Source organism: Neoarius graeffei, chromosome 23 (assembly GCF_027579695.1).
Source record: "Neoarius graeffei isolate fNeoGra1 chromosome 23, fNeoGra1.pri, whole genome shotgun sequence".
Taxonomy (NCBI): domain Eukaryota; kingdom Metazoa; phylum Chordata; class Actinopteri; order Siluriformes; family Ariidae; genus Neoarius; species Neoarius graeffei.
In genome coordinates this window covers 60,776,666-60,798,603 of record NC_083591.1, presented here as the reverse complement: position 1 = coordinate 60,798,603, position 21,938 = coordinate 60,776,666, and the positions used below count along the sequence as shown (strand labels likewise).

The following is a 21,938-nucleotide window of genomic DNA, read 5'->3' as shown; positions in this document are numbered from 1 at the left end:
CATGGTACTGATCTCTGTTGCAAGAAAACTTGGAAATGAAATGATCTGTGCAATGTCTGGGCTATATACCACCCACATCTCCCTTTTCATGTTGAAGAAAATGTCTAGAGTCTTCAGCTGGACTAAATCCCAGCCTAATGATATAATAAGCTATTATTGGAATTGGGAAAAGTAAAAGTGCACAAGCCCCCCCACTAAATATGGGCACATGGGAGGACGGCACTCTGAAAAGCAAAGTGTCTATGCCCTCTTATATATCTATATGATATTTCCAAATACTGGACTTGGTAGGTGATCAGTTATGTTAATTTTGAGCTCTTCTGTATGTGTACAATTCTTCATAAAAGGCACAAACTTTCACATATCATTCACTAATCCATTTAAGACCTCACTTCCTCCACCTGTCACATCTTCACTTGCCAGTCATTCCTCACCTGCTTCCTCACATTCTTCCCTGTTTGTAAAAGCATTCTCCTGATAAGATCTCATCTCATTATCTCTAGCCGCTTTATCCTTCTACAGGGTCGCAGGCGAGCTGGAGCCTATCCCAGCTGACTCTGGGCGAAAGGCGGGGTACACCCTGGACAAGTCGCCAGGTCATCACAGGGCTGACACATAGACACAGACAACCATTCACACTCACATTCACACCTACGCTCAATTTAGAGTCACCAGTTAACCTAACCTGCATGTCTTTGGACTGTGGGGGAAACCGGAGCACCCGGAGGAAACCCACGCGGACACGGGGAGAACATGCAAACTCCACACAGAAAGGCCCTCGCTGGCCACGGGGCTCGAACCCGGACCTTCTTGCTGTGAGGCGACAGCGCTAACCACTACACCACCGTGCTGCCCAGCCTGATAAGATGATCCAAGATATTTAAAAATAATGGCAATTCTAAGCTTGGTAAATGATCAGTTAAAATGTTCTTTTGTCATTGTGTGTAAACTGGCGGCAAGGTGGTGTAGTGGTTAGCATGGTCGCCTCACAGCAAGAAGGTTCCGGGTTTGAGGCCAGCGAGGGCCTTTCTGTGTGGAGTTTGCATGTTCTCCCTGTGTCTGCATGGGTTTCCTCTGGGTGCTCCGGTTTCCCCCACAGTCCAAAGACATGCAGTTAGGTTGACATGGGGCGGCCTTGGGCTGAGGTGCCCTTGAGCAAGGTACTGGTACCTAACCCCTGACTGCTCCCTGGGCACTCTGGTGTGGCTGCCCACTGCTCTGAGTGTGTGTGTGTGCATGTGTTCACTGATTCAGATGGGTTAAATGCAGAGGATGAATTTCGCTGTGCTTGAAGTGTGCATGTGACAAATAAAGGTTTAAAAAAAATTTTAAAAATCTGTTGTATCCAACCAATAACATCACCTCACATCACCTCACCTTGGTCGTCTTCCTTGAAGCTCTAATACGATGGATCCATACATCTTTTTCATTGAGCACGATCTTCCATGAGGGTTTTTAAGTCCTGCATATTTTCCAACCCAGTGTCGTTCAGAAGGTTGTCGATATAGGTGGTTTTCCTTCTTCCATGACTTGGCCTTCTGTCAGAAGGTGTCCAGAGAATGAGTTTGCTAGCAACTTCATGAGTATGACACAAACAATGACCTGCCACTCTCATCCTTCGTTGTTGTATCGTTTTTGTTACTGCTGGGAGAGTTCCGTAAAGTTGTTGGTTGGGCATGTGTTGACTCCAAGATACATTTAGGCCAAGTTTACATTAGACCGTATCTGTCTTGTTTTCTTCACGGATGCACTGTCCGTTTACATTAAAACGCCTGGAAACGCCAGGAAACGGGAATCCGCCAGGGTCCACGTATTCAATCCAAATCGTGTCTGGTCCGGTGCTGTGTAAACATTGAGAATACGCGGATACGCTGTGCTGAGCTCTAGCTGGCGTCGTCATTGGACAACGTCACTGTGACATTCACCTTCCTGATTCGCTGGCGTTGGTCATGTGACGCAACTGCTGAAAACGGCGCGGACTTCCGCCTTGTATCACCTTTCATTAAAGAGTATAAAAGTATGAAAATACTGCAAATACTGATGCAAATACTGCCCATTGTGTAGTTATGATTGTCTTTAGGCTTGCCATCCTTCTACTTGCAAGTGGTAAGTGACGCGCATGCCCGACATACACTGAGATCACACACACAGCGGCTCAGTCCCAAATCACTGCTCGTGCGCTATACTCGCGAGCTCTGTGAGCTGCGCAGGGCCGGAGTGCGCACCCTCCAGAGGGCACTCGCTGTTCAAGGCGGAGTGATTTGGAGCGCAGGATGCCTGCGGAGCCGAGCGTATCCGTGTATTGGCGTTGCTATGTGCACGCGAATCGTGTATTGGCGTTGCTGTGTGCACACTAATCGTTTTAAAAACGTTAATCTGATGATCCGCTGATACGGTCTAATGTAAACCCCACCTTAAGGTCATCCTGAGCATTCTTGTGTAACAGCCATCTAACTGCTTTTTCAACGACTTGGTGATGGTCCAAGTCTCAGCACCATAGAGGAGTACAGTTTCTACTGTGGCAAGAAACAGTCTTATCTTGAGTTTGTTGCTGAGTGACAATGACCATACTTTCCTGAGCTTGTGATAAGCACTCCAGGCTAGTGCCTTGCTAACCGATATGTCCTTGCTCAAACTTTCTGTCCAGACGCCAAGATATTTGAAGTACTTCACTACTTTCAAAGTGATGCCATCTTTTGACTTGACAACAACAGGGGTTTCTTGGTTGAAGGCTTGGATTTCTGTTTTCTTGGCATTGCAATGCAAACCCACTTTTCCAGCTTCCTTTTCAAGTTGTTTCAAAATTTCCTGTGCTTGGGTTATTTCCTCCGTCAAAAGTGCAATGTCATCTGCAAAGTCTAAGCCAGTTACCACCAATGGTGGCACTCTTCAACTTCTCCATCTTTCTAGTTTGAATCTGAGTTCTTCTTCTCTGGCTCCAAAAGTGTTTCACATTACATAATCGAGAATGATTGCAAAGAGGTATGGGGCCAGTGTGTCACCCTGTAAAACTCCAGCAATAATCTCAAAGAAGTCTGTTTCCCCATCTGGTGTAACAATCTTTGCTCTTGTGTTTTGGTAAAGTTTACTGATCGCTCTTAGTAGTTTTGTAGGAACATCATAGGCTTTTAAAATTTTAATCATCATACTGCTATGGATAGAGTCAAATGCCTTATGGAAATCCATAAATAATATGATAGATTTTTGTGTCGTGGCTTTTTACTCCTTCAATTAGTCGACGTAGAGCAAGAATATGGGAAGTTTAGATCGTCCAGGTCTGAAACCATTTTGGTTGGGTCGTAAGTAGCAGTCGATTTTTTCCTGTATTCGATTAAGAATCATTTTGTTCACCAGTTTCATCACTATAGATGATAGGCTTATACCTCTGTAATTTGTGGTAGTGCTTAAATCTCCAGCCTTTGGAAGAGGGATCAAATCTATTTCTGACCACTGATCAGGTTTAAGATTTTTGTTCAACAATTTAACTAACATTAACATCACTCTTTTAAAAAAACCTCAAGTGATGATGGTTTGATTTTTAATTTTTTTTTTTTGGGGGGGGCATTATGCTGAAATGAGGTGATGAAACAATTTACTTTATGGTTAAAGGGCAGATCCTGGACCAATTTAGTGTTTTTTTTATATGAAAGTATGTCCCTTTACACACTCATACAGAAGGGTAATTTTGCACAAGGCCATCTGTCTACAGTAGAAAAAATAAAATAACAAAACGGGTGGGGCAGCACAGTGGTGTAGTGGTTAGTGCTGTCGCCTCACAGCAAGAAGGTTCTAGGTTCGAGCCCCGTGGCCGGCGAGGGCCTTTCTGTGCGGAGTTTGCATGTTCTCCCCGTGTCCGCGTGGGTTTCCTCCGGGTGCTCCGGTTTCCCCCACAGTCCAAAGACATGCAGGTTAGGTTAACTGGTGACTCTAAATTGACCGTAGGTGTGAATGCGAGTGTGAGTGGTTGTCTGTGTCTATGTGTCAGCCCTGTGATGACCTGGTGACTTGTCCAGGGTGTACCCCGCCTTTTGCTCGTATTCAGCTGGGATAGGCTCCAGCTTGCCTGCGACCCTGTAGAAAGCGGCTAGAGATAATGAGATGAGATGAGACAAAATGCGTCTGGAAAAATCCCAAGGGAGTCTGGAGCCATATTGATCCAGATTCGTGACTTCACATGCAGATCCGCCAGCAGGCAGGGAGATCCTGCATGGATTCAGTGCACAGTCTGTGTAGACCAAGTTTAGCAGCTAGCTATTTTGCTCATCTATCTATTGTTACATAAATCGTATTTTTTCTAATTACTATTATGTATTTATATATTTATTCATTTAGAAGAGTACTGGCTACTGTAGGAGAAAGATTTCATAAGCTACACACATGGAATCGGCTAAGTAGGGTTAGAATAGAATAGAATAGAATAGAATGCCTTTATTGTCACTATACACATGTACAATGAGATTAAAGCATCTCCAATAACAGTGCAAACAGTGTGGAGAGAGAGAGAGAGAGAGAGAGAGAGAGAGAGAGAGAGAGAGAGAGAGAGGAAGGGGGGGTGTAAGGTTCACAGTCTGAGGTGTATGTGTTGTGTTACATATTATGGAGTGAGGTATTGCACATATAAAGTATTGCACAGAGACAGTCACATTATAAATTATTGCACGAGAGAGTCACATAAGATAAAATATTACACATTATGAAGTATTACAAGGTAAGGTAAGGTGCACAGACTTGAGGTGTATGTGCTGTGTATAAGGTGCACAGTCCTGAGGTGTATGTGTTGTGTGTAAGGTGCACAGTCCTGAGGTGAATGTGTCGCATTTCACATTATGGAGTGTGGTATTGCACATTATAAAAGTATTGCATAGAGAGAGTCACCTTATAAAGTACTGTACATTATAAATTAGTAATAGTAAAATAGTAAAGTAAATAGACTATAAAGTCAGAGCATATCCGAGTTCAGGGCAGTTATGGCTTTTGGAAAGAAACTGTTTTTTAATCGATTTGTATTTGTCCTGATGCACCTGTAGCGCTTCCCTGAGGGCAACAGGTCGAACAGATTAAAGCCGGGGTGGGAGCTGTCCTTGATAATATTCTTAGCTCTGCTAAGGCAGCGGGAGGTGTAAATGTCCATCAGGGAGGGGAGAGGGCAGCCAATGATCTTCTGTGCTGCCTTACCTACCCTCTGGAGCCTCTCCCTGTCTACAGCAGTGCAGCTGCCATACCATACTGTAATACAGTACATCAGCAGGCTCTCGATGGATGAGCAGTAGAAGGTCAGCAGCAGGTTGGAGTTTAGGTTGTACTTCCTGAGGACTCTCAGGAAGTGTAGCCGCTGCTGAGCCTTCTTAATGACTGCTGTAATGTTTGCTGACCAGGAGATGTTGGCAGAGATGAGGACGCCGAGAAACCGGAAGGTGTGGACCCTCTCCACATACACGTTGTTGATGTAGAGGGGGGCTAGGTCGGTGCTGTGCTTCCTGAAGTCAACAATGAGCTCTTTGGTTTTCTTGGTGTTCAGAGCGAGGTTATTTTCTGAACACCAGGCTGCCAACTTCAGGACCTCCTCTCTGTAGGCTGCCTCATCTCCCTTTGAGATAAGTCCGACCACTGTGGTGTCGTCAGCAAACTTAACGATAAGGTTGTTGTTGTTGTGGGTCAGACTACAGTCTTGGGTGTAGAGGCAGTACAGGAGGGGGCTCAGCACACAGCCCTGTGGAGAGCCGGTGCTCAGCGTGCGGGTGGAGGAGAAGTGGGGGCCAAGTCTCACAGTCTGGGGCTGGTTAGTTAGAAAGTCCTTTATTCAGGCACATGTGAGGGGCAGAGGCCGAGAGTGTCCAGTTTACTGATAAGGATGTCCGGGATTATTGTGTTGAAAGCAGAACTGTAATCCACAAAGAGTATGCGGACGTAGCTCTGCTGCTGCTCCAGGTGGTTCAGTACAGAGTGTAGAGCTACAGCGATGGCGTCCTCTGTGGATCTGTTCACACGATATGCGAACTGGTAGGGGTCGAAGTCTGGGGGGAGGTGATCCTTGATGTGCTGAAGAACTAGTCTCCCGAAGCACTTCATGATTACCGGAGTGAGGGCCACAGGACGGTAGTCCTTCAGGCTGGTGACGGGAGACTTCTTTGGCACCAGGATTATTGTAGCTGATTTTAGGCAGGGTGGGATGACTGCCTGAGTCAGGGAGAGGTTAAAGATCCTGGTGAAGGTAGGGGCGAGCTGGTGGGCACATGCTCTGAGCACCTTACCAGGTACTCCATCTGGGCCGGCAGCTTTCTAGGGGTTCACTGCCAGGAGCACCCATCTGACATCGTGCTCCTGGACAGTGAATGGGGTGATGTACGAACTGTGTGGTAGTGGGGGCAGGGCTGGAGCAGATGAGTGCTGCTGAGATGTTTCAAAGTGAGCAAAGAAGCAATTTAGCTCCTCTGCCAGCGGCACACTCCAGTTTCCTGTTGACACATCACAGTCCCTGAAGTTCATGATGTCTTGTATGCCCCTCCACACCTCCCGTATGTTGTTGCTGGACAGGTGGGACTCTATACGCAGCCTATGGTCCGCCTTGGCTTTTTTAATTCCTCTTTTCAGGTCAGCTCGAGTGGCACTGTGCAGAGCTCTGTCACCTGACCTGAAGGCAGCGTCACAAGCCCTAAGGAGTGATCGGACCTGGCTGGTCATCCAGGGTTTCTGGTTTGGGAAAACCCGGATGTTTTTATCCACTGTCACATTTCCGATACAGAACTTGATAAAGTCCAGTACCGTTCCTGTGAATGTCTCCAGCTCCTGGTGTTCAAATAAGTCCCAATCTGTCCATTTAAAGCAGTCCTGTAGTTTGGAGAGTGCATTGTCAGGCCAGGTTGTGATAGACCTTGTGGTGGGCCTGGCTCTGCGTCTGAGGGGGGTGTAGGCTGGGGAGAGCAGGAGGGAAAGATGGTCTGACTGGCCAAGGTGGGGGAGGGGTATGGCTCTGTACGCATGCTTGACGTTGGAGTAAACATGATCCAGAGTGTTCTCCCCTCTAGTAGAACACTTAACATGTTGGTAAAACTTCGGCAGTACAGTCTTCAAATTGGCCTTATTAAAGTCTCCTGCGATTATCTGAACACCGTCAGGGTGGGCCCGCTGCTGTTTGTTTATGGTGTTTAGAAGGAGAGAGAGCACTGCGTTTACACAGGCATCGGGTGGAATATACACAGCTGTGACAATCACTACAGTTAGCTCTCTCAGTAGAAAAAAAGGCCGGCATCTTACAGACATGTTCTCGAGGTCTTGGGAACAGTGTTTATCTATAATTGTTCTGTTGTTACACCAATTATCATGCACGTAAATACAGAGCCCCCCTCCTCTGCTCTTACCGGAGTTCCCATTTCTATCCCAGCGGAGCAGAGTGCGGCCTGCTAGCTGCAAGCTGGCATCAGGTATTCCAGATGAAGCCAGGTTTCTGTGATAATTAAAACACAGCAGTTCCGAACATAGCGATTTCCAGCAAGTTGTAATTCCAGATCATCCATTTTATGTCCCAGGGATCTAGCACTGGAGAGATACAGGCTCGGTACAGGTGGCTTGTGTGGTTGTTTTCTTAGCCTTAGCATAGCACCAGACCTGCAGCCCCGCTTCTGCTTTCTCTCCCTCCTCTGTCTGCGCCACCTCCTAGACCCGACAACAATCCACGGAGAGCCCGGCGGTCTCACTATGTCATCTGGGATATTATGCGTGAAGAGAAAGTCGCTTGAAACAGATACCTGATGTTGGTCACCGATGGCTAAAAGTGTCTGGCGGGTGTACTGGATGTTCGCAGAACCGATGTTGCACAAACAAGCAAGAAAGAAATACAAAAACAAACAAAAAAAAGAGCACTGAAAAGGAGAGCCGTAAGCCGCTGCAACCACGCGCGCCGCCGTCTTGAAAAGATGTTGTATATACATTTAATGTGTTTGACAGGTCCCAAGATCTCAAGCCCTGACATGCATATCCCTTGATACATGTGAAGTAAATGTATTATCGCCCAGCGCTTTCGTGTTGTTTACTTTTGTGTGTGTCAATAAATAACATTATCCATGTACCACACAAACACAGGAACACCTAATTTAGAGCATAGTCTCTCTTATTTCTTACCCTGGCAACAGTCAACTTGTGAATTGCCAATTTTCTTGGTCTTCTTCTCAGCTCTGCTTGGTCCTCAGCTTCAAGGGCCTCAGTGGATGCGGCACTTCGCCTTCTGTCAGGGGAGACAAACACGGCTGGCTCCTTTGGTGACGCTGACACAGATGGAGACGGTGTTGCTTTGGTCATTCTAACAGATAGAACTGCGTCTTTTTTCAGATCAACTTGCTTCTTGAAGCCCATTTCCCACTGCAAATAGTTTTCAAAGTCGTCGGGCTTTATGAAGTGAGCCCTGCATATGAGGCTGTCGTCTGTTGCATGTTGGCAGTTTTTCCGGGTGCCTCACACGAAGCGCTCCCATTTCTCTCTCATTGTCTGGTCTTTTGGAAAACGATGAGTACTAATCCCATCAAGATTGGTGTTGCTACACCCTCCTACGATACATCTGTTAACCATTTTAATAATTACGTGATAACGTTGAAGAAATTTGCAGAAAACCACCAGGTCGTATTCTCATAAACAAACCAACACTGACATGGGATTCAGAAGGAGGCGTCCCGCAGATGATGTCACGAAAATCAATGTTTGCCGGGAAATCCAAATGGCAAGTTTTTTCAGAGGCAGATGAATTTGCCTCAAATGGCTTGATTTCAACTGAATTTTTCTGGTAATGTGCAAGGTAAAAAAATTGCACAAAATGCAAAATGTGACAGATATTTGACCAAAGTTTAATATAAAATAAGAGAATTACATTGATCTTGCTCCTAAATATACCCAAGATGTGCCCTTTAGCATTGATATAGTTCTAATGTTACAGGACTGAGACAAGATGAACTTTAACATTAGACAGAGAGGTTAACATTACATGATGCTACATTGAACCCAGAACCTTCTTGTAGTGAGGTGACAGTGCTAAGCACTACACCACCGTGCCGCCCAACCAGACACTCCGATGGAAGTGAAAGGTGAAGCCAGTGTAGCTGGTAAAGCTGGTAAATATTCAAACATAGCATAAAATGGAAAGTTGTCTGATTTGCTAGCAAAATGCATTACCCTCTGTGCCAAGCTTTCAAAATAAAAGTTTCAAATTTATATCCCCCCAACAGTATAATTTTTGAGTGGGACAAATGCAGCTGTTTCCAGTATTGTAAATTGGAATACCCTCTGCCTCCCGGTTACTACAACATTATATTAACATCTCAAAGGAACATCAAATTAACATTAACATTAAAACAGTTCTCACTGCACTAAAATGGTGGCTGAAAGTTTCTATTACAGGTAGTCATCGACTTACGACTGCGTTTGGTTATGACTGACCAGTTGTAAACCGATCTGGTCATAAGTCGGCCTATGTTAAATGAACATAAGTATATTGTGATGTGTAATGATATTGTAATCATCTTAAAGTCTTATTTTATCAACATTTTCTTATTTCATTACCTTGGCTCATTATTTGGTTTAAGTCAAACACTGCATACTCAGGGGTGAAAGTAACTTTTATTTCTTGCTGGTATATTATTTTGAGTCATAGTGCACGCGCGCAGCGAGCGCCGAAAAATACACCTAATTATTTATTATTGTCTACTTATCAAGCATTCACTAGGACTTCTTATCACTCAGTAGTACTAGTATAGTACTTTTTTTTATCACACTATCACTCTTTCATCCACCTGTATCAGTTTTTGATTATAAATAAATTGCAAACACATCATTTCAACAACACAATCGTTTTAATAGCATTTTTTTAGCTGAACAGTTGAAAACTAACTTTTCATTTTGGACATTGGACACAGAACAGTGTAACAAAACAGAAAAGTGAAAGTTACTTTGATTACCAGCTGCGCACGTTATAGCACAAGATCTGGTTAAGCCGTACACGCGCTGTAGCTCGCTCGTTGTTTGTTCAGCGAAACACTGCACACATAATAGAAGAGGCTGGATGCAGTGTTGCCAGATTGGGCGGTTTTAAGTGCATTTTGGCGGGTTTTGAACATATTTTGGGCTGGAAACCATCAGCAGTATCTGGCAACACTGGCTGGATGCTGGGCGCTGCCGGGAGCTGGGGCGGAAACTGTCGTATGTTCAGCTAGCTCAGCTGGGAAACACTTGCCAGTCATAACCAGACGGTCGTAAAGTAAATCGGTCGTAAGTCGCATAGGTCGTAAGTCGACGACTACCTGTACTTGTTAGCTACATTAGCCTCAGAGCTCCAATAAAAAAAAAAACTGAAGAAGGAAATGACACACATTGAAAGTATCTCAGCTGATTCACTGTATTTGGGAAAAGAGAGACTGTGGATGTTTAATTTACAACTAAAGTGTTCCTGTAACTCAGGAACATCCATATTCTGTAAGCAGAAAACACTGAAACTAGACACAGATGGACTGAAAGCAGGGGAAGTGGAGGTGAAAGGGCTAAAATAAGAAGAAACAATTAGCAGAGATGGAAGGGTAACAATAACAGGACGTTATAACCAAAAAAGGAAAGAAAATAATCAGTTATATTATTTTTGACAGGTGGATCAGCCACTGAGGCAAACACTGCAACTGTGTGCAACCATGAACGCACACACACACAAAAGGTAAAAAAAAAAAAACTAATTTAGAATTACTTCTAGAAAGTTATGAATATATTATCTTATTCTAAAGTATTTAAGCTTGTTTGGGTTATGGTTAGTTTATATTATGGTATCTATATCAAAACTGTTTTAGAGAAAATCACTATTTATTTATTTGTTTGTTTATTACACACACACACACACACACACACACACACACACACACACACACACACACACAAAACCCCATTTCCAAAAAAGTTGGGATGCTGTGTAAACTGTAAATAAAAACAGAATGCAAAGATTTGCAAATGATGGAAACCCTATATTTAGTTGAAAATAGTATGAAGACAACATATCAAATGTTGAAACTGGGAAATTTTATTGTTGTTTGAAAAAATATGGTCATTTTGAATTTAATGCCAGCAACATGTTTCAGAAAAGTTGGGACAAAGGCATGTTTCCCACTGTGTTGCATCACCTCTCCTTTTACCAACACTCTGTAAATGTTTGGGAACTGAGGAGACCAATTGCTGTAGTTTTGAAGGAGAAATGTTGTCCAATTCTTGCCCGATATACAATTTCAGTTGCTCAACAGTTCGGGGTCTCTTTTGTCGTATTTTGCACTTTATAATGCGCCAAATGTTTTAAATGGGAGACAGGTCTGGACTGCAGCAGGCCAATTTAGCACCCGTACTCTTTTACTACGGAGCCATGCAGTTTTAATACGTGCAGAAAGTGGTTTGGCGTTGTCTTGCTGAAAGAATGAAAGCCTTCCCTGAAAAAGATTTTGTCTGGATGGCGGTATATTGCTCTAAAACGTGTTTATATCGTTCAGTATTAATGATGCCTTCCCAGATGTACAAGCTACCCATGTCATGTGCACTAATGCCCCCTTATACCATCACAGATGCTGGCTTTTGAGCTGTGAACTGATAACAAGCCGAATGGTCCCTCTCCTCTTTAGCCTGGAGGACGTGGGGTTCAGGATTTCTCATCTCATTATCTCTAGCTGCTTTATCCTTCTACAGGGTCTCAGGCAAGCTGGAGCCTATCCCAGCTGACTACGGGTGACAAGTCGCCAGGTCATCACAGGGCTGACACATAGACACAGACAACCATTCACACTCACATTCACACCTACTGTATGGTCAATTTAGAGTCGCCAGTTAACCTAACCTGCATGTCTTTGGACTGTGGGGGAAACTGGAGCACCAGGAGGAAACCCACACGGACACGGGGAGAACATGCAAACTCCGCACAGAAAGGCCCTCACCAGCCACGGGGCTTGAATCTGGACCTTCTTGTTGTGAGGCAACAGTGCTAGCCACTACACCACCGTGCCACCCCGGGTCCATGATTTCTAAAAAGAATTTCTACTTTTGATTCGTCAGACCTTGGGACAGTTTTCCACTTCGCCTCAGTTCATCGTAAAAGAGCTCGGGCCCAGAGAAGGGGGCGGAGTTTCTGGATATTGTTTATATCTGGTTTTAACTTGCATTTGTGGATGCAGAAATTAAGTGTTTTCACATAGTTTCACATGGTTTTCTGAAGTGTTCCTGAGCCCATACAGTGATTTCCACTACAGACACGTGTCTGCTTTTAATGCAGTGTCTCCTGAGGGCCTGAAGGTCACAGGCATCCAATGTCAGTTTTCAGCCTTGTCTCTTGCATACAGAGATTTCTCCAGATTCTCTGAATCTTTTAATGATATTATGGCCCACAGATGATGTGATCCCCAAATTCTTTACAGTTTTACATTGAGAAATGTTATTCTTAAATTGTTGCACTGTTTGCCCATGCAGTCTTTCACAGAGCAGTGAACCCAGCCTCATCTTTATTTCTGAGAGACTCCGCCTCTCTGGGATGCTTTTTTTATCCATTATCCATTGACAATTGTTGACAAATGTTGACAATTAACCTAATTAGTTTTTTTTAACATTATACAACTTTTTCAGTCTTTTGTTGCCCCGTCTCAACTTTTCTGGAACATGTCACTGACATCAAAGTCAAAATCTCATCTCATCTCATTATCTGTACCCGCTTTATCCTGTTCTACAGGGTCGCAGGCAAGCTGGAGCCTATCCCAGCTGACTACGGGTGAAAGGCGGGGTTCACCCTGGACAAGTCACCAGGTCATCACAGGGCTGACACATAGACACAGACAACCATTCACACTCACATTCACACCTACGCTCAATTTAGAGTCACCAGTTAACCTAACCTGCATGTCTTTGGACTGTGGGGGAAACCGGAGCACCCCGAGGAAACCCACACGGACACGGGGAGAACATGCAAACTCCACACAGAAAGGCCCTCGCCGGCCACGGGGCTCGAACCCGGACCTTCTTGCTGTGAGGCAACAGTGCTAACCACTACACCACCGTGCCGCCCTGCGGAGGTTTGTGTATTTGTTTAAATAGAGCCTGGTGTACAAACTCTGTTATTGCCGAGAGACACTGCTCACCTAACATGGAGTTTCTCGTGGTTAAATGTAGACCTTTTTATCTTCCAAGAGAACTCACATCAGTTATAGTTACTGCTGTATATACACCACCAGATGCTAATGCTAAGCTTGCAATGGGAGAATTGCATGCAGCCATTAGCAAACAGCAGAAAATGCACCCAGAGGCTGCCTTTATTTTTGCAGGTTACTTTAATCACTTCAATTTGAAGACAGTACTTCCCAGACTGCATCAACATGTTACCTGCCACACAAGAGGAAACAAGACACTGGACCATGTTTACTCCAACATAGCTGGAGTTATTTTATACCCCTCCCCCACATAGGACAGTCAGACCACCTTTCTCTGTTTCTCACCCCTATGTACTCACCACTCATCCAACGTGTGAAACCCACAGTAAGGACAATAAAAGTGTGGCAAGAGGGGACAGACTCTGTGCTGCAGGACCAGTTCAAATACACAGATTGGAATATTTTTGCCACTCAAGCAACCTGTCACTCCCACACAGACATCGAGAGCTACACTTCTTCTGTACTGGACTACATCTCCACCACCATAAACAGCATCACCACCCAGAAACTGATCACCTTGTACCCAAATCAGAAACCCTGGATGAACAGAGATGTCCATCTACTGCTGAAAGCTCACAACACTGCCTTCAGATCAGGAGATGTACAAGCCTATAGTACAGCCAGAGCTGATCTGAAGCGTGGCATCAAGAAGACCAAGCACTGCTACAAACAGAAGGTTGAGGAGCACTTCTCCAACTCCAACCCCTGACGTATGTGGCAAGGCATTCAGGTCATTAGTGACTACAAGTTCAATAACCCTTCCCTCCCATCTTCTGATATCTCCTTTCTCAACGAGCTCAACAATTTTTATGCTTGGTTTGAGAAGGACAACCAAGAGCCTGCATCTAGGGCAAGGCTGACTATAGACCACCAACCCTTAACACTCTCCCTCACTGATGTCAAAGCAGTGCTGAGCAGGATCAGTCCACGCAAAGCTGCAGGCCCTGATGGCATCCCCAGGTGTGTGCTCAGAGCATGTGCTGGGGAGCTGGCAAGGGTCTTGAGGGACTTATTCAACATGTCCTTGGCCCATGCTGTTGTTCCGACCTGCTTCAAGACCACTTTCATCATGCCAGTACCAAAACATTCCACTCCATTATGTCTCAACAACTACCACCTAGTAGCACTCACCCCCATTATTACAAAGTGTTTAGAGCAGCTGGTTCTAGCACATCTCAAATCCTGTCTTCCTCCCACCCTGGACCCCTACCAGTTTGCCTACCACAAGAACAGGAGCACAGAAGATGCAGTCTCCATAGTACTGCACTCTGTCCTCTCGCACCTGGACAATGGCAACACATACGCCAGAATGCTGTTCATAGACTTTAGTTCAGCATTTTACACTGTCATCCCCACTAAGCTCATCACTAAACTCATAGATCTGGGCATCACTGCTCCCATCTACAACTGGTTGTTGAATTTTCTAACTAACAGGCTCCAGCATGTTCGTTTAGACCACTACTGCTCCTCCACCCTTATTCTAAACACCAGCATACCACAAGGCTGTGTGATGAGCCTGTTCCTCTACACCCTCTTTACTCATGACTGCAGACCTGTACATTATACTAACACCATCATCAAGTTTGCGGATGACACCACAGTGATAGGCCTCATCAAGGACAACGATGAGTCAGCCTACAGGGAGGAGGTGAACTGTCTGGCTGTGTGGTGCAATGAGAATAACCTGATGCTCAACACCAATAAGACCAAGGAGCTCATCGTGGACTTCAGGAGGAATGCTGACACAAAAGAGACGTCATCTGGATGGGAGCATATGTTGCTCTAGAACCTGGATATACCTTTCAGCATTGATGGTGTCTTTCCAGATGTGTAAGCTGCCCATGCCACACGCACTAATGCAACCCCATACCATCAGAGATGCAGGCTTCTGAACTGAGCGCTGATGACAACTCGGGTCGTCCTTCTCCTCTTTAGTCCGAATGACACGGCGTCCCTGATTTCCATAAAGAACTTCAAATTTTGATTCGTCCAACCGCAGAACAGTTTTCCACTTTGCCACAGTCCATTTTAAATGAGCCTTGGCCCAGAGAAGACATCTGCGCTTCTGGATCATGTTTAGATACGGCTTCTTCTTTGAACTATAGAGTTTTAGCTGGCAACGGCAGATGGCACGGTGAATTGTGTTCACAGATAATGTTCTCTGGAAATATTCCTGAGCCCATTTTGTGATTTCCAATACAGAAGCATGCCTGTATGTGATGCAGTGCCGTCTAAGGGCCCGAAGATCACGGGCACCCAGTATGGTTTTCCGGCCTTGACCCTTACGCACAGAGATTCTTCCAGATTCTCTGAATCTTTTGATGATATTATGCAATGTAGATGATGATATGTTCAAACTATTTGCAATTTTACACTGTCGAACTCCTTTCTGATATTGCTCCACTATTTGTCGGCGCAGAATTAGGGGGATTGGTGATCCTCTTCCCATCTTTACTTCTGAGAGCCGCTGCCGCTCCAAGATGCTTTTTTTATACCCAGTCATGTTAATGACCTATTGCCAATTGAGTTGCAATTTGGTCCTCCAGCTGTTCCTTTTTTGTACCTTTAACTTTTCCAGCCTCTTATTGCCCCTGTCCCAACTTTTTTGAGATGTGTTGCTATCATGAAATTTCAAAATGTCTCACTTTCGACAATTGATATGTTGTCTATGTTCTATTGTGAATACAATATCAGTTTTTGAGATTTGTAAATTATTGCATTCCGTTTTTAGTTACAATTTGTACTTTGTCCCAACTTTTTTGGAATCGGGGTTGTATATCTCATCTCATCTCATTATCTGTAGCCGCTTTATCCTTCTACAGGGTCGCAGGCAAGCTGGAGCCTATCCCAGCTGACTACGGGCGAAAGGCAGGGTACACCCTGGACAAGTTGCCAGGTCATCACAGGGCTGACACATAGACACAGACAACCATTCACACTCACATTCACACCTACACTCAATTTAGAGTCACCAGTTAACCTAACCTGCATGTCTTTGGACTGTGGGGGAAACCGGAGCACCCGGAGGAAACCCACGCAGACACGGGGAGAACATGCAAACTCCACACAGAAAGGCCCTCGCCGGACCCGGGGTTCGAACCCAGGACCTTCTTGCTGTGAGGCGACAGCACTAACCACTACACCACCGTGCCGCCTGGGGTTGTATATATCATATATATATTATATATCAGCTGGATAGTACAGTGGTAACGCTCACTGACTACGACCCAGGAGATCGGGGTTCGAATCCCGGTCAGAGCAAAACATCATCCAGTAAGGGTCCTTAGGCAAAACCCCTCATGATATATCAGCCTACCTCAGGAATGAGTGAAGATACCGGCTCAGACGTCGCCCGGGTCAACAAGGTCTGCGTCAGTTGCTAGGGAACCAGGGCAAACTGATGAGAAATGGGCTACTGGAACAAGACGAGGACAGAAAATACGGATTTGCTGGAATGCTACTATACAAGCAATCCCAGAGAGAGGCGAATGTGGGACCATTGGATACTTCGAAACCCACAATCAAGGCTAACAAAGCTAACAAACTATTAGCCCAGTGTTCCAACATCCGTAATCGAAATCTACTATCACAACTAGAGATTAATGAAATTGAGCAACAACGATGCTACGGCAAGGGGACAATCTCCCCAAGAACCATCACTGAAACCAACAAGCTGATACACAGTACAGCAACAGTAATCATGGAGATGCTTGGACACAAGGTGGGCTCGGGACATAACAAACAGTATCCACCATGGAAGAGACAATTAGAGGCCAAGATAAAGGCAGCACGGAGAGAAGTTAGCCAGCTAGCTGAACTACAGAAAGGGAACATGGTGAATAAAGGGGCACCCAGGAAGTACAACTCACTCTCCATACCAGAGGCACTCAAAACTGCCAAACAGCGACTAACAGCTCTGGCCACCCGGTTGAAGAGATACACCAAGGAGGGAGAGGCCAGGAGAATAAACAAGCTGTTCTCCACTGAACCAGCCAAGGTGTACTCTCAGTGGCAGGGGAACAACAACCGGTCAGACCCACCAAGAGCTGAGGTGGAAAAATACTGGAAAGACATATGGGAAAGAAAGGCATCACACAACACCGATGCCCAATGGTTAGTGGACCTAAGAGCTGACCACAGCAACCTCCCAGAACAAGAACCAGTAACCATCTCAATGGCAGATGTCCAAGAAAGAGTGTCAAAGATGAAGAGCTGGACAGCACCAGGCCCCGATATGATCCATACGTACTGGCTGAAGAAGCTAACTGCACTCCATGAATGCCTAGCAGCACAGATGAACCAGCTGCTGAGGGATGGAACCCACCCAGAATGGCTAACCCAAGGCAGGACAGTCCTAATCATGAAGGACCCCCAGAAGGGACCCATCCCATCCAACTACCGGCCAATTACCTGTCTCTGCACAACATGGAAGGCCCTGTCAGGCATCATTGCGGCAAAAATGAGTAAGCATGTGGCTCAATACATGAGCGAGGCACAGAAAGGAATTGGCAGTAATGGTTACTGGCAGTAACACCAGAGGAGCCAAGCACCAGCTACTGGTTGATAGAACAGTTGCCCGAGACTGTAAGAAGAGACAGACCAACCTGTGCACTGCCTGGATTGACTACAAGAAAGCCTACGACTCAATGCCACACACATGGATACTGGAATGTCTGGAACTGTATAAGATCAACAGGAACCTAAGGACCTTCATCCAGAACTCAATGGAAATGTGGAAGACAACCCTAGAGGCCAACTCAAAACCCATTGCCCAAGTCAACATCAAGTGCAGCATATACCAAGGAGATGCGCTATCGCCACTGCTGTTCTGCATAGGCCTGAACCCCCTCAGTCGGATCATCACGAAGAGCGGCTACAGGTACCGATTCCATAGTGGGGCAACAATCAGCCACCTGCTCTACATGGATGACATCAAGCTGTATGCCAGGAACGAGCGAGAAATAGACTCGCTGATCCACACCACCCGGATCTACAGCGATGACATAGGGATGTCATTCGGATTGGACAAGTGTGGCCGGATGGTCTCAAAGAGAGGCAAGATGATCCGGACTGAGGGGATTGACCTACCAGAGGGCAACATAGGTGATATCCAAGACAGCTACATGTACCTTGGCATCCCACAGGCTAATGGAAACCATGAAGAGGCCACAAGGAAGTCAACCACAGCCAAATACCTCCAGAGAGTAAGGCAGGTCCTGAAAAGTCAGCTGAATGGTAAGAACAAGGTCCGAGCTATCAACATGTACGCACTACCAGTCATCAGATACCCCGCTGGTATCATAAACTGGCCAAAGGAGGAGATAGAAGCCACAGATATCAAGACTAGAAAGCTCCTCACCATGCATGGAGGGTTCCACCCCAAGTCCAGCACCCTGAGACTATACACTAAGCGGAAAGAGGGAGGCCGAGGGCTAGTGAGCATCAAGACCATGGTCCAGGATGAAACATCAAAAATCCGAGAATACATCAGAAAGATGGCCCCAAAGGATGAACTGCTAAGTGAATGTCTCAGGCAGCAGAACCCTGATGAGAGTGCAGAGGAGGAGGAGGAACAGACAACCTGGAGAGACAAACCCCTACATGGCATGTACCACCGTCAGATAGAGGAAGTGGCTGATATCAAGAAATCCTACCAGTGGCTGGATAATGCAGGACTGACAGACAGCACAGAGGCACTAATCATGGCAGCACAAGAACAGGCCATAAGCACAAGAGCCATAGAGGCCAGGATCTACCAGAGTAGATCAGACCCAAGATGCAGACTGTGCAAAGAAGCCCCTGAAACAGTCCAGCACATAGTAGCAGGGTGTAAGATGCTAGCTGGATCAGCGTACATGGAGAGGCACAACCAAGTGGCTGGGATAGTATACAGAAACATCTGCAACCAGTATGGAATAGAAGTACCCAAGTCCCAATGGGCCATACCACAGAAGGTGGCTGAGAACAACAGGGCCAAGGTTCTGTGGGACTTCAGCTTCCAGACTGACAAACAGATCCTGGCTAACCAACCGGACATAGTGGTGGTGGACAAAGAGCAGAAGAGGGTGGTGGTGATAGATGTGGTGATCCCAGCTGACGCCAACATCAGGAAGAAGGAACATGAGAAACTTGAGAAGTATCAAGGGTTGAAAGAGCAGCTGGAACGGATGTGGAAGGTCAAGGGTTGCGTGGTCCCCGTGGTAGTGGGGGCACTTGGGGCAGTAACCCCCAAACTGGGAGAGTGGCTCCAGCAAATCCCAGGAACAACATCTGAAGCCTCAGTCCAGAAGAGCGCAGTCCTAGGAACATCGAAGATACTGCGCAGAACCCTCAAACTCTCAGGCCTCTGGTAGAGGACCCGAGCTTGAGGATGACATGGATACCACCACCCCCGCCGGGGGTGAGAAGGAGATTTTATATATATATCATCTCATCTCATTATCTGTAGCCGCTTTATCCTTCTACAGGGTCGCAGGCAAGCTGGAGCCTATCCCAGCTGACTACGGGCGAAAGGCGGGGTTCACCCTGGACAAGTCGCCAGGTCATCACAGATATATATATATCACACACACACACACACATATATATATATATATATATAAAAGTATGTAAAAAATTTATATTACACTTATGTTATTTATTGCTATGCACTTCTGGTTAGATGCAATCTGCATTTCGTTGCCTTGTACCAGTGACATGTGCAATGACAATAAAGTTGAATCGAATCGAATCTAAATTGCAAATCATCGCATTCTGTTCTTATTTACAGTTTACACAGCATCCCAACTTTTTTGGAAATGGGATTTTAAAATAAATTAAATAAAATACAGAACTTTAACTAATTACTGTTGTGTAATTTATTAGCAATATGTAGTCACAGTATCACAGTGTAGTTTATTTATTTGTATTTTATAGAGCTCAGTGGTGAATTTTCCCTAAATTTCAGTAGAATTAAATAAATGAAACAAATCAATTTCTATCTTTCATGAAAAAAATGAAGAAATTACAGGATATAATGTAATATTAAAATGTAATGTTTTCCCCCACAGCAACATTTCACTGAGGCTGAGAGCAGAACAAATACGCTGATTTGCACAGGTATGTGCATGTGCATGCGTGTGTGTGTGTGTGTGTGTGTGTGTGTGTGGTTCAACAGATAAAAAGTTAAACTTTTACTTTTTCTATCTTGTCAGGATATCTTGAAGAAACAGCTCTCATCAGTGAGAGGTATAAGCACACACACTTATCTATCTCTCTCTCACACGTGTGTGTGTGTGTGTGTGTGTGTGTGTGTGTATAGACATGCTTTTGTGTAAAAAGTAACTTATATTAAGGGAGGCACAGTGGTCCAGTGGTTGTCCCCGTCACTTCACAGACGGAGGGTTCCGGATTCAAACCTCACGGCTGGCTCAGGCCATTTATGTTGCATGTTCTCCTAGTGTCTGTGTAGGTTTTTTCCAGGTGCTCCAGTTTCCTCCCACTGTCAAAAGGCGCGTGGATTCGATCAACTGGCTCCTCTAAACCCCCAGAGGTGTGAGTGTGAGGGTTGTTGGTCTCTTTGTAACCCTGTGATAGATTAGTGACCCGCCCAGGGTGAACCCTGCCTCTCACCTGAAGTCAGCTGGGATTGGCTCCAGCTTCCTTCATGACCCTGACAGATAAGTGGAATAGATAATGGATGGATGGATGAATGGAAGTAACTGTAACCCGCCTAAGATTCACAGAATAAGAAACCTTTATTCGTCACATGCACACTTCAAGCACAGTGAAATACTTAAATGTATAGGACCAGTGTCTAAGTTCGTAGGAAGGGTTAAAAGAAAGAATGATGGACACAATAAGGAACTGGAGCCACAGGGTACTCTAGACTTAAAATATGTTGTATTAAAACATCCCTTCAGAGAAAAAGAGAAAAAAAAAAGATAATTAAACCAAATAAGTGTTCTCTCCCTAAGCCGGCATTCCAGTGTTAACTAACATATGGATACCACACTTAATGCTTTCAATACCACAATAAATGCTTTAACAGTGTTTCACAGTTTGAACAAAAAACCCATAAACTGTTACTTCCCACAATTCACTTGCAATGGAAGAAAATGTCTCTTTACATGCAATAAAGTTCAGGTTTCCTTTGGTCCATTCATTTCAGTTCAACTTTGTCCCTTTGTTGTTGTCAGTTCAGCTAGCTTCAGTCAGATACGGTCGTCTCAAGTCAGTTTCAGTTCAGAGTGTTCTTGGGCATGTCAAAAGAGAAGTAGTCAAATAGTGTGTCATTGTGGGGCTTTAACAGTCCTACCACACTGTTGTATCCAAGTGATGAATGAAGAGATGGTGTTTTTGTGTGTGTGGGTGGGTGTCTCCTCTTCAGGTGAAAGGTGATTTCACCCAACTCCTTGGGGAAAGAAGGTGATATGGTTCACTTCTGGCTCACCATCTCCATCAAGGAGAATCCAAAATCCAAATCTATTTCCAGGGAATCTCAAAAACCTAGCCAATAAAAACAAGGCTATTCCTGTATTGACTCATGAAATCCCACTCTTTTATGGCTATAATGAACATCACATCAAAATTCTCAAAAATTACTACAACACAGTGTAGAACTTTGCACGGGTGGGTGGAGCACAGAAGTACGGCAGGCCAGAACTGAGTTTCCAAAAACTCTTTATTAACACTTTTCAGCGTTTCACTCTCCCAGACACTCAGACACACGCACACACACATCAGCCGTCTGGTTGGGGA

General features: G+C 45.1%; 1 protein-coding gene across 6 annotated transcripts in view; it reads left to right on the top strand.

Annotated features, from left to right (window-relative positions):
* Positions 1 to 21,938, top strand: part of LOC132871395 (rho guanine nucleotide exchange factor 28-like) — a 97,016-nt gene that overhangs the window by 17,386 nt on the left and 57,692 nt on the right. For all 6 annotated transcript variants that reach the window (XM_060905515.1, XM_060905518.1, XM_060905520.1 and 3 more), the window contains 3 exons: positions 10,623 to 10,687; positions 20,249 to 20,297; positions 20,393 to 20,426. In XM_060905515.1, the coding sequence (XP_060761498.1) occupies positions 10,623 to 10,687; positions 20,249 to 20,297; positions 20,393 to 20,426 (148 nt within the window). The remainder of the gene's footprint in view (positions 1 to 10,622; positions 10,688 to 20,248; positions 20,298 to 20,392; positions 20,427 to 21,938) is intronic.